Raw genomic sequence first — 14378 nt, 5'->3', positions numbered from 1 at the left:
AAAAGTGTAATGTCTGCCAACATGTTTTCCTGGCTTTTATGGAATATTAGAGCCAGAAAGGAACTTTAGAGATTATCTAGTCCAATCTGTTTTTCTTTCATATATAAGAAGATATGGGAGAAGAACGCCACCCCTGTCATGTAGCAGGGTCTATATATGGTCTAGTTTCCCAATCTCACTTATAGTTTACTCTTCAGACTGCTACTTGATTTGTTCCCACATTTAATTTTAGCATCCAGATCTCTAAGGAAATCTATGCTTATTTTTTCCTATTACCTCATCAAGTAACATAATTAAGCTCAGTGTCCCCATCCATGTTCATCAAATATTATTTATTTCGCTTTCTCAATAGAAGTTATTTGTATTTCTTTTTATGTTCAATTCCTTAGTTTCATAGGATTAAGTGTTATTAAATAAATCATTTATTAATAATAAAATCAAATTTAAACATAAACATTTGAATTTTTAGCAGTGAGAAAGATCATTGCCCTGAGTAATTTTGAATCATTTCTAAAGGCAGAGGAGTTTAATTCTGAGACTACACTCCTACACTAGTTCACTCATATTCACAAATAAATCTTATTTACTAGAATCTCTTTCATCCTCTTCATAAGAAGACTATAATAATTTCATAAAGGAAGACAATTCCTCCGTCTTCTTTATCTTTGTCTTTATCTTCTCCAGCTTTTCTCTTTTTCTGTGACAGGAAAACAATTTCTTTGGCTTTGTTAAAACCATAATTCATAATTGTCTCCTCATAAAAAGTGTTTTATGAGGTTTCTTTATAAAATGATATGACAATTAATAAAAAAGAAGTTTTTCTTCATCTTCTTTCTCTGTCTTCTCCATTAACTCCTCCTAGATTTAAGAGAAACTTGAATACTCTAAGTACATAGGGAGAAGAAACTCATAGATTGCTAATGTGTTATTTGGAATTTTGGGGGTCTCATTTAAAAGTATTTTACAAACTTCCTGTGGACATGTGTGGGACTTTGAAACTACATTTTCCTTGATCCAGTGGGTTTCCAGTTTTGGACGTGGTGACATCCCCAATGTATAGAGCAGCTTAAATTCGGAGGTCGACCTTGAGACAACCTCTTTGGCTACTGAAGGAAGATGGGAGGAGATGCAGACAGGCAGCATTTTTTGAAATAGTCAGGTGTGGTCGTATATATTTTTCCCAACATGGCCGTGGTAATTAAAACATTAATTTTCCTCATAATATCAGCCTTTATCATTTTAATCCTTACAATAATTATAATTTTAACTCAGCTTTCCTCCTTAAAAAAGGTGGTAACAATATCTATAGCTTCTACAGAGAGACTTTGAAATCAAAGGCTGATGAGAACAGTAAGTCCAATGTCTTTAAGTGACACAAAGGAACTACTTTTAGACAATAATGAAAATCTTCTGAAATGTCAAGATATTGCTATTTAATATAAACACATTTTTTAAAAGTAATGTTGCAAAAAGCCTTTTTTTTTGTTGCAATTTCCAGCATAGTTAATTGAAAGTTCTGCTAGATTAAATGATAGATAACAGAGAGTTCCCTGTACTATGAAAACTTTAATTTCCTCTTACCATGTTAGAATATATTTAGTGAAATGAATTTGGTTTGGACAATAGAGATCCTCTTCTCTCTCACCTCCAATTTTGCATGTACATATGACTCTGTTTTATGAATTCTTACAACACTGATGCTGGTCTACACTTACTCATAGGCACTCATAGAACCTATGCCTTAATCTCTGGAATAGGCACAACCTAGTTGTATTAATAATTCGAGACAGTAATAAAAGGGGTTAAGATGGCGGCAGAGTAAAAAGCAGCTGCTTGACTTCTCCTAATCCACACATATAGGACTCCTCAAGAAGACATAAAAACAAATCCAGAGGAAAGAAGGGACCCCACAACAGGGCGCAGCATTGGAGGTACGTGGAAACGGGGCATTTCCATGCTATAAAGGGGTGAAACAGCTCCCACAAAAACATGAGCGGAGCAACCCCCTCCCCCACCCCACACCACCTACTGCGCCAAAGCCAGTGCACGGGAGTCGGAGCAGGCTTGGGGCACTCATTGGGTCATTGGCAGCTCACCAGGGATTGTTCCTGGGAGCAGCAAGACTTGGGACACCCCCCCCCCCCCCGGAGGCTAAGGAATTCACGGACTCTGAGCGCAGACCCTGAGTCCAGACCCTGAGCCCAGGTGCAGGCAAAGGGGCTGACACAGGCACGGGCTCAGGCACGGATTAAAGTGCGGACTGGGGTGCAGATGAAGGGGCTGATTCTGAGTGCAGGAGCAGACCTTGTGTGGGGACCCAGTGCGGAGAGGTGCTTGGCTGCGGAAGCAGCTCCCTGAAACTGTTAAAGGAGCTTCAGGCAGAAGAACTACCAAGGAGACCACCAGGAGGCTTGTCCCAAAACAACTAGACCTGAAATCTCAGGAATCTCTAAAGAGCTGCAAACAGATCCTGGGCATGAGCATAAAGCTGAGAGGGAACTCAGCTTACAATGGCAAGCCATCAGGAAAACCAGAAGAGAAAGATGAAGAAGAAAAAACCTTTAACACTTGACAACTTTTACACAGAAAAAATCCAGACAACAGAGGAAACAGTAGAGGAGAACAAACAATGCAAACCGTCCCAAAACAATGAAAATGGGTCACAAGGTCTTGAAGAGTTCAGATCTGAGATCATGAGAAAGATGGAAGAGATCTGGCAAGAAAATAACAATATAAAATACTTGGGAATCTATCTTCTAAAACAAACACAGCAATTATATGAAAACAATTACAAAACACTTTCCAAACAAATAAAACTGGATCTCAACAATTGGAAAGCCATTAATTGTTCATGGGTAGGAGGAGCTAACATAATAAAAATGACCATCCTACCCAAATTAATATACCTAATTAGCGCCATACCTATCAAATTACCAAAAACTTCTTTACTGAATTAGGAAAAACTATAACAAATTTCATTTGGAATAACAAATGGTCAAGAATATCAAGGGAAATAATGAAAAAAAAATGTGAAGGAAGGGGGCCTAGCAGTACCAGATATTAAACTATACTATAAAGCAGCAGTCATTAAAACAATATGGTACTGGCTAAGAGATAGAAGGGAGGATCAGTGGAATAGACTTGGGGTAAATGACATCAGCAAGACAGTGTATGATAAACCCAAAGAGCCCAACTTTTGGGACAAAAATCCACTATTTGACAAAATCTGCTGGGAAATTTGGAAAACAATATGGGAGAGATTAGGTTTAGATCAACATCTTACACCCTACACTAAGATAAATTCAGAATGGGTGAATGACTTGAATATAAAGAGGGAAACTATAAATAAGTTAAGTGAACACAAAATAGTATACCTGTCAGATCTCTGGGAAAGGAAAGATTTTAAAACCAAGCAAGAGTTAGAGAAAATTACAAAATGTAAATTAAATGGGTTTGATTATATTAAGCTAAAAAGCTTTTGTACAAACAAAAACAATGTAGTCAAAATCAGAAGGCAAACAACGAATTGGGGAAAAATCTTTATAACAGAAAACTCTGACAGGGGTCTAATTACTCAAATATACAAGGAGTTAAATCAATTATATAAAAAATCAAGCCATTCCCAATTGATAAATGGGCAAGAGACATGAATAGGCAATTTTCAGGTAAAGAAATCAAAACTATCAATAAGCACATGAGAAAGTGTTCTAAATCTCTAATAATTAGAGAAATGCAAATCAAAACAACTCTGAGGTATCACCTCACACCTAGCAGATTGGCTAAAATGAAAGAAGGGGAGAGTAATGAATGTTGGAGGGGATGTGGCAAAATTGGGACATTAATGCATTGCTGGTGGAGTTGTGAAATGATCCAACCATTCTGGATGGCAATTTGGAAGTATTCTCAAAGGACTATAAAAAAATGCCTACCCTTTGATCCAGCCATACCATTGTTGGGTTTGTACCCCAAAGAGATCATAGATAAACAGACTTGTAAGAAAATATTTATAGCTGTACTTTTTGTGGTGGCAAAAAACTGGAAAAGGAGAGAATGTCCTTCAATTAGGGAATGGCTGAACAAACTGTGGTATATGCTGGTGATGGAATACTATTGTGCTAAAAGGAATAATAAACTGGAGGAGTTCCAGGTGAACTGGAAAGACCTCCAGGAACTGATGCAGAGAGAAAGGAGCAGAGCCAGAAGAACACTGTACACAGAGACTATGATTTTACTATGGTAAAATCAAATGTAATGGACTTCTGTACCAGCAGAAAGCAATGACACAGGACAGCTCTGAGGGATTTATGGTAAAGAACGCTACCCACATTCAGAGGAAAGACTACAGTAGAGGAAACATATAAGAAAAACAAATGCTTGAACACATGGGCTGAGGAGACATGATTGAGGGTGTGGACTCGAAATTACCACACCAATGCAACTAACAACAATTTGGAAATAGGTCTTGAACAAGGACACATGATAAAACCAGTGGAAATGTGCGTTGGCCATGGGTGGGGAAGGGGAAAGTAGGAGCATGAATCATGTAACCATGTTAAAAATGAATATTAATAAATGATTAAAAAAATTTTTTTAAAAAGAGAGTAATAAAAGAGATGGAGCTATTACCACTAAAGTCAACAGAGCTCACATTTTGTTCAAAGATGTGGTTCTCAGAACATTCTGTGTCATTACGCCAAATATCTGTAGAGTTCTCTTTAGTCTGCCAAGTTCCCCCAGCCAAGCAATTTCTGTATACTCTTCCTGGACTTTCTGAAAGTAAACAGAGGTTTAGAAAAAAAACCAATGCATACAACTTCATGCTTGCTTCAAAGCTTTCAATCCCTACCACCCAACAGAGCTAGGGAAAATCTCAAGAAAGAATGGTCCCTTTCAGTGCCTCACTAGAGTATCTGCTATTTATTTTTTATTTTTAAATAGTAATAATATATACATATGTGCATACACATATGTATATTTTCCAAAGCTTCTAAATTCAGTAGCAAAAAACAATTCCCACTAAGCTTTTCTTTGTCTGCCCCTCTGAGTCAGAAAGATACATGGACTCAAATGAAGCCCCTCTTTTCAAAGAGAGATGTAATATAACATTGCATTCAACTCTAGGGTGATTTGTCCAGAGGTTGTCTTTTGTCTCTACTACATGACCCATCTATTTATAGAAAATACTTGCTCAGAATATAATTAAAATGTCTATCTGGAAAGAAAACTCATTATAAAAGCACAAATAACAAATAAATAAATAAATCTAAGAGTAAGCAATGCTAGTTTACTGACTGAGGAGGGGGAGAAAGTAGGTAGGAGATAACTTTACCCAGTCCAAAATTCTGTCCAAACCACAATTTAAGCAGGATATTTTTCCAGACAAGTCTCCAATTGACTGAATTGACCTATTCACTTTAAGGTAGCAGTACTTTTCCTTGTAAACTTTGATGTGTGTCCACCATCACTCCTGTATCTGTGCCTTATTCTCTTTGTGGAACTCAAAAGCTTCCCCATCCTCTACAGCTTCCGTGTCTCCTCGGGTTTCTACTTACCATGATCCTTCAGTCTTTTCTCCCAAATGAGAAAAGTTATTTATCTTTATCAGCTCCCTTACTAACACTACTACTACTACTACTACTACTACTACTATTACTACTACTACTACTACTACTACTACTACTACTACTACTACTCATTTGCATCTATATAGCAATTTTAGGCTTTTGTCTTTTTATGAGCTTTAATACCTTACAGCATAACAATTCTATAGAAAGAACGTTGGGTTCAGAGTCAGGAAGATCTGAATTCAAATTTGGCCTCAGATACTTACTAGTTAGGTGGTTGTGGGTAACTCCTTTGTCCTCTTCCTCAGTTTCTGAAAATAATAGCACCTATCTTCTAGATCAGTGATAGACAAACTTTTTAAAGAGGGGGCCAAAGGAAAGGAAATGCGCATCTGTCAGTCTATTTCTGAGGCAACTCTTTCAAAGTTTCATTGTATTGCATCCTACTCATTGTATTTGTCAGATTAGGAATAATGTCACTAGGTCCAATAGAACATTTCGGGGGAACTGTTCTAGATTATTATGAGATCAAATGAGATATTTGTAAAGTACTTAGCATAGTGCCTGGTATAAAGATGATAATAAATATTTGTTTCCTTTCTTCAGAGATGGAGAAATTGAAACTGAGAAAGGGCAAGTAATATAGGACTATATGCAGGCAGGAAATAAGGGGTCATTAAGTGAGATGGTTGCGGCCCTATGCTCCTAAGGAGTCAATAGGAATTAAAAAAAAAAAAAAAAAACTTGGCAACTATTAGCTATTGGCAAGAACCTAAGTTTTATGATGGCAAGTAATATAGGACTAGAAATCTTGGTTCTAGCTTAACCAGAGTAGCAGCTGTACATAGACTAGGGTCCTCTATCTCCTTATGCATTTGCATAATTCATCTTCATCCTCATCTTTTCCTTTCAGAATCTTTGTCTTTCCTCAAAGCATGGCTCAAGTATCATCTTCTCCATGAAGCCTTATTTGAACCCACAAGTTTAGTATTCTTTTCTTCCTCAACTCATTTCATGCTTTTCTTATTTATGTTAACTTACATTTTACCCCCAGCCCCCATAAAATGTAAACTCTTTTAAGAAAAGAACCATTTAATTATTTATTTTTATGCCTTAGAGCAGTGATTCCCAAAGTGGGTGCTGCAGCGATCTAGGGAGATGGTGATGGCCACAGGTGCATTTATCTTTCCTATTAATTGCCATTACAATTTTTAAAAAATTAATTTCCAGGGGACTAAGTAATATTTTTTCTGGAAAGGGAGCGGTAGGCCAAAAAAGTTTGGGAACCACTGCTTAGAGTATTGTACAAAGTAGATGCTTAATAAATGTTTATTAAATAGATTAGAAAAATTCCTCCTTTCATTTTTTTCATTTATCTATCTTGCCAGTCCGCATCATACATACACAATTATTCAATCAGTTTGCTATATGTCCTAAGGAAGTTGGTGTCTGATGAATAAGAATTTCCTGTTAGTTATAGAAAGCCTGCTAGTTAAGACTCTAGAAAGGAAAAGATAGCCCACTCCTGAAAAGAAAACAGGAACACCTATCTGCCTCTAAGCTGATTTTGCTAGTCTTCTTACCGAGGCAAGGGCTATTCCTTTCCTAAAACTCATTTTTTAAAAGGGGGTAGGGTTTTTAGGGCCCTAAAGAAAGAAATTTCAAAATTCCTCTAATGAGGAAGAAAAAAATGCAGTAACCAATGATATCAGCTATAGCCAGAAGGTGGAAGCATAAAATAATTTTATAGCTATGTTGTACCCAGCAGAGCACAATCCAGTAAAGACAATACTTCTGGTGAAGAAAAGCAGGGAACAGGCTCAACATAAGCAATTTATTGACTTTACCAGAATATATCAATGGCTCTGAAGGGCAAGAAGCATGAGTTGCCCCAGAGATACCCTGACCACACATATTCCTTAAGTGTATGGCCCTCAATGTATGTCCCTTATAAGTGTTTTCCTTTATTTGTGCACCTTGAGAACGTCAGTTCTTACATATGTTCTCCCCACATATGTACCTTGATATGTATGTTCCCTATGCATATTTCCTGAATATGTCCACTCTTTATATATTTATATCATGTGTATTTGTGTACAAGACAGTATGTACCAGATTTTTTGAGCAGATGTTTATTGTTATTTTTCTTATTATGTTATTTCATTACTCAGGAGATCTGAGTTCAAAATTAACTTCAAACACTTAATAGCTGTGTGACTCTGGGCAAGTTGGGGTTGTTGGGGTTTTTCAGTCTCTTGCTCTCTGCCTCATTTTCTCCATCTATAAAATGAAGATAATAATAATACTTACCTCCCAGAATTGTTCTGAGGACCAAACAAGATATTTGCAAAGTACTTAGCATAGTGCCTAGCACATAGTAAGCACTATATAAACATTACCTATGACTAATTGTTATTATCATTATTTTAACTTTTCTCCAGACTAATTGAGTATTCTGGCTATTCAAAGTCAACATACTGTTGGGAATTTATGAACTATGGTTGAGAGTAGATTTGAATCCACAGAATACCTTGAACCTGGGGTAGGCTTCTCTTGAGGAAACAACCTAGGAGTTGAAGGGTTGTCCCCAAGTATTACATATGAAAAAAAAAAATCATTTCTTCATCTAGAAAATTAAAGGATTAGATTAGACTAGACTCTAAAGTCCTCTCAGCTATAAAGTTCTGTCATTCCAATTTACTTGTTTTCTATGTTTGAATTTTTCTATGTCGTTTTTCTTAAAGTAGAATAATCCTATTATCATCTGTATTTTGGATTACTGGATAGCTATATGCAAGTATAATCAAGGGTGGGTGGGCAATATAGAAACTGATCCCAGAACTGGTAGGAGTGTCCTATTTCTGAGATTACATTTTTTCCATTTTTTTTTTTTAGCAAGTTGTGAATATTCAGGACTATGCAGGATCTAGAACCATCAGACTCCCTTAGCCTAGTGAACCTGTGTTGGGGGTGTCCTGGGGCTTCTGTAATTTCTCTTTATCTACCCTACATATCTGGAGCTATGCCAGCAGTTTCTTGGGAGGTAATTCTAAATAACATTCACTTGAGGATGTTTTCAGAAAAGAGATTGCTTAACTCCCTTACACAAATAGACATGTACCCTTTAGAGTCTCCCATTTGTCTGTCTCTAAAATCAGCACTACCATTCTTCTAAATACCACAGTTAAATCAATGTGGTAACACAGTAGTCTAACTTCCTTCCTGAAATTAAATTTGAAATGCCACAAATTTTCAAAATGTTTCAGAATATTTTCAGAAGCTCATTCTAATTTTGTTCTGCCTGAAGCTTGGTATCCACATAAAATGCACCAAAGCCTGAGAAGCATTTTGAAAAAACATAGCACGTTACCTTTTTTCAACCAAGGTAAGTACGAAGGACAGGGAATAGAGACAATTCCTGGAAGTGAATGAGGCCAGCATGCATAATTGTCAAATGTCCCATTACAATACACACCTGTGTGAGAGAGAGAGAGAGAGAGAGAGAGAGAGAGAGAGAGAGAGAGAGAGAGAGAGAAGGCCCAAATAAATTCATTAAACAAACTTTATAAAGCTTTTACTGTGTGGGTAGTCACTGGGGAAAGATTAAAAGATGGATAATAACAACCATGACATGTTATATAGCATTCTGAAGTTTATAAAGATAAATATATATATATATATATATATATGTACATATATATAATATATGTATAGTGGTAATTAACAATATATATGTATAGTGGTAGCAGAGCAAAGTCCTTCCTGTCTGTATATAAGCAGAAATGTTACAACTGTTTGAAAGGCTATTACCATGAAAAAGAGCTCCAAACACTCTGGCTCTGGCACATACCAGAGAATAGGGAAAGAGTGGGGAAGTGTTGTCACCAACTGTTGTGCCATGCTTGTGACAAAAAACCTTTGATGTCCCAATCCTTTACTATCCTCTCTGTAAGTAAGAATCAAACAGGTTATGATACGTCTTTCTAAGAGCAAACATAAAGTTATCTAGGGAAAATCATTTAAAAAAAAAAAAAAAAAAAAAAAGAACATGAAGCAGCTGGGTAGCTCAGTGGATTGAGAGCCAGGCCTAGAGACAGGAGGTCCTAGGTTCAAATCCGGCCTCAGACACTTCCTAGCTGTGTGACCCTGGGCAAGTCACTTGACCCCCATTGCCTACCCTTACCACTCTTCCACCTGTAAGTCAATACACAGAAGTTAAGGGTTTAAAATTTAAAAAAAATTTTAAAAAAAAGAACAACAAGTGTGAAGTCTTGGCTTTCTCAGAATGGGAAAAAGGCTAGTACTTTTATTTGTACTATTGGCAGGAGCTGTGGGTCTCCTGCCCTCCTTTTCACTCGTGCTCAATTGCTTTATCTCCCTAATTATGGTTATATCTGATGATTATTATGATGAACTGGAGTACACACAACAAACAATAAAGTAAAAATTTGGCAATCTCCCCATTTAATTAGATGAAGGTAGATGGCTGGATAAGTTGAGGCACATTTCTGCCTGAGTAAGTTAACCAGAAAGTCATCAACCTTTAATTGCCTTGGGAAATTGTCATGTTGTAAAGCATCATGAAGTCTTGGAGTAGCATCTGGCAAGTTATTTACTTACAAAATGATATGGGGAACTGTGATGATAATACATATATTTCCAAGAAGGGAGTTTGGGATTTCAGTTGATCTGCATAAAACACGAAGTTTCTCCTAGCCTGCTAGATAAGTTCATAGCAGTTGGGGGGGAGGGAGGAGAAAGTTTACAATGTAATGTCTACTAGGATTATAGATATATACATATCTATATATACGTATATATTCCTACATGGATAACCATAATATACAATATTCATGATAAGTATATTAAAGGGGTGTTAAAAGCATACCAAGTAAAATAGAAGGATGTTCCTAATACAATTATCAAAACAGTTTTAATAAAGAAGAGGAGGGAATATTTTCTTTTTTTTTTAACCCTTATCTTCTGTCATTTCCAAGACAGAAGGATGGTAAGGGCTAGGTAATTGGGGTTACACATCTAGGAAGTATCTGAGGCCATTATTGAACCCAAGACCTCCCATCTCTAGGTCTGCCTTTCCACTGCTGAGCCACATAGCTGCCACTCACCTGAGAATATTTTCTTAAGCAAAGGTAGGGAGGCAAAAAAAGAATAGATCATTTTCAGGGAAAAGAGAATAGTCTTATCTGGCAGGAGATAAGCATACTGTTATGAATATTATTGTTGTGAATAATATGAGATAACTCTGAAAAGGTAAGGTTGATGTCAGTTTAACATCCCCAGGAAGGGACATTGAGTTACATAACTGATAAAAGTGTCATGGTGAGAATCTAGATCAGTCAGCCACTGAACTAGCATTTTATGTGTCAGGCACTGTGCTGGATATACGAAGGGGGGAAAATAATACAGTCACTGTTCTCAAGGAGCTCACGGTTTAATTGAGGAGATAGCATTCAAACAATTATATATAAACAAAATATATACAAGATAAGGTGAGTACTATATCCTAGGGAAGGCTCTTAGGAGGCCTGGGAAAGGCTTCTTGCAGAAGATGGGACATTAGTTGAGACTTGAAGTAAGCAAAGAAAGCCATGAGGCAGAGAGGAGGTGGGAAATTATTCCAGGCATTGACTAATTTGGCTAATGGAACTAATATGGCTAATGAAAATTCTCAGAAGTTGGGGGATGAAGATTCGAATTCAAAGAGACACAAAATACATGGAAGGGAGGAAAATTTTAAAAGACTGAAAATGTAGAAAGAGGCCAGGTAATGAAAGTTATGATCATAGGAGATCATTGCATTTATACCCACAAGAGATCCTAAGAAATATCTAATCCAATCCCTCATTTTTACAAATGAAAAAACCCAGACCCAGCTAGGAAAATGACTTGCTCCAGATTGCAAAAGTGGTAAGCAGCAGTTTTAGAATTTGAACCACAGTCTTCTGGCTCTCAATGCTCTGCTCTGCTCTATGTCACACTAACATTAGCTCTGTTACACTGTATGTGTCATGAAAAGTCTCCAGGGAATTGGGCAGAACTGGTCCTTTATTCCCAGAGACTGTATGTTCACATAGTAGACACTAGGCCTCCATGATCAAAACAACTTCTGGGTCAAACACTTTCTCACAGTATTATTGATTCCACGCCTCAGAAGTCAATCTTCTAGTCCATAATCTGGTTGCATGATCAGGAGAATTAAATCAAAACCCCAATTCTAGCCCTTGGCTTTGAATCCTGGTGTGAATAGTATGAGCCTTTGGAGACTGGCCTTGGTTCAATAGTTCATGCCCATATGTTGGCTGCAACAGGGCAGGCTTCAGGACTCATTGGAGAAGAAAATGGCAAACCACTCCAGCATCATTACCAAGACAAACCCATGGACAAATAGAGTCAGACACTAGTGAACAACAACAACAACAACAACAAATAATAATAATAATAATAATAATAATAAGGGAGTCATATTAGATGATCCTTAAGGTCCTTTACAGCTCTAACTCTAATGTAGAGTGAAGTAAATAGGACCAGAAAAATAGTCACAATGATTTTGATTATATTAAATTAAAAAGGGTTTGTACAAACAAAAACAGGGAGGCAGCTGGGTAGCTCAGTGGATTGAGAGTCAGGCCTACAGACGGGAGGTCCTAGGTTCAAATCCAGCCTCAGACGCTTCCCAGCTGTGTGACCCCCATTGCCTACCCTTACCACTCTTCCACCTAGGAGCCAATTCACAGAAGTTAAGGGTTAAAAAAAAAAAAAAAAAACAATGCAGGCAAAATCAGAAGGGAAACGACAAACTGGGAAAAAATCTTTACAACAAAAAATTCTGACAGAGGTCTAATTACTTAAATATACAAGGAGCTAAATCAATTGTATAAAAAAATCAAGCCATTCCCCAATTGATAAATGGGCAAGGGACATGAATAGGCAATTTTCAGATAAAGAAATCAAAAGTATCAAAAAGCACATGAGAAAATGTTTTAAATCTCTAATAATTAGAGAAATGCAAATCAAAACAACTCTGAGGTATCACCTCACACCTAGCAGATTGGTTAAAATGATAGAAGGGGAGAGTAATGAATGCTGGAGGGGATGTGGCAAAATTGGGACATTAATGCATTGCTAGTGGAGTTGTGAACTGATCCAACCATTCTGGATGGTAATTTGGAACTATGCCCTTCAATCCAGCCATAGCATTGCTGGGTTTGTACCCCAAAGAGATCATAGATAAACAGACTTGTACAAAAATATTTATAGCCACACTTTTTGTGGTGGCAAAAAACTGGAAAATGAAGGGATGCTCTTCAATTGGGGAATGGCTGAACAAATTGTAGTATATGCTGGTGATGGAATACTATTGTGCTCAAAGGAATAATAAACTGGAGGAATTCCATGTGGACTGGAAAGACCTCCAGGAATTGATGCAGAGTGAAAGGAGCAGAACCCAGGAGAACATTGTACACAGAGGCTGATACACTGTGGTAAAACTGAATGTAATGGACTTCTGTACTAAAAGCAATGCAATGACCCAGTACAATTCTGAGGGATTTATGGAAAAGAACGCTACCCACATTCAGAGGAAGAACTGCAGGAGTGGAAACACAGAAGAAAAACAACCACTTGAATACATGGGTTGATACGGACATGGTTGGGGATGTGACTAAACGACCACACAAATGCAGCTATCAATAATATGTAAATAAGTCTTGATTAATCACATATGTTAAAACCAGTGGAAATGTGCATTGGATATGGGGGGAGGGGCTGAAGGGGGGTGAAGGGGAAAGTAAAAATAAGAATCGTGGAACCATGGAAAACTTTTCTAAAAAAATAAAATATTTTTAAAAAATAGTCACAATGATTACAGCAATGTAAATAAAGAAAAAAATACACTATGAAATTTTAATGATTAAAGTTGGCCTCAGGAAGGATTGAAAAAAATGTACCCGTGCACATTCCAGAGCTCAATACTAGAGATATGGAATATTGAACTACTTCAAAAACTACCTCTTTTTCTCTTTTTTAAAAAAAATCACTATTACAAGTATAAGGACCTAATGTGTTTATCTAAGAGAAAAGCTACTTTAAGGCTTTTTTTTTTCAATAGCTCATATGTATGAAAATCCAGAGAATTTTGGAATAACTGGGGAATACTGAATTTGCAAAACTATTTTATGATTATTGGACAAATGTACTTTATCTGCATTTCACTAAAAGTGAAATTTTCATTATTCATTATGAACTACAGTGATGTTTTTCAAGATGAGAATGCATTTGTGAATTAGGCAGAGTAAAAGAGTTCTAAGAATATATTTCAGAGTTACAATACAAGTGAGGGTGTTGCTTTCTGCCCTGAGATAAAAAAAAGGGACTTCGGACCTGTGTGAAAGTAAGACTACAGCTCTCTGAAGTTCCTAAATTGTGATTGGCCAGGAAACTTTTTTTTTTGTCCCATCACTTTAATCATTTCAGTTGGCCATACTGTTCCTCATGACATTGTATGCATTGATACCACCCAGATTTATGGGTGGAATTTCATGTAACTTATTGTTTTGCCTTTTATTAAATTATTTGATTAACACTCAATGAAGTCATCTTGGACAATATTTTTATGTGAAATACACCCCCAGAGGCTCATCAGCTACTGAGGAACCAAGGTGTCTGAGAGTTGTGACTCTAGAACCTGAAGGGTAGTTAGTGGCGAGTACTTGATGCCAGAAAAGAAACATGTTGAGAAAGGAAAATAAGCCCAGAGAGACAGAGAGATACAGAAAGACAGACAGACAGACAGAA

General features: G+C 36.9%; 1 protein-coding gene across 1 annotated transcript in view; it reads right to left on the bottom strand.

Annotated features, from left to right (window-relative positions):
- GLP2R (glucagon like peptide 2 receptor) overlaps positions 1–14378 on the bottom strand; it is a 60469-nt gene that overhangs the window by 32049 nt on the left and 14042 nt on the right. The window contains 2 exon segments of the mRNA XM_044673893.1: positions 4649–4770; positions 8935–9039. Of these exon segments, the coding sequence (XP_044529828.1) occupies positions 4649–4770; positions 8935–9039 (227 nt within the window).

Source organism: Gracilinanus agilis, chromosome 4, assembly GCF_016433145.1.
Source record: "Gracilinanus agilis isolate LMUSP501 chromosome 4, AgileGrace, whole genome shotgun sequence".
In the NCBI taxonomy this organism is placed as follows: domain Eukaryota; kingdom Metazoa; phylum Chordata; class Mammalia; order Didelphimorphia; family Didelphidae; genus Gracilinanus; species Gracilinanus agilis.
Note: the sequence above shows the minus strand (reverse complement) of the source record. Positions and strands in the feature narration are given on the sequence as shown.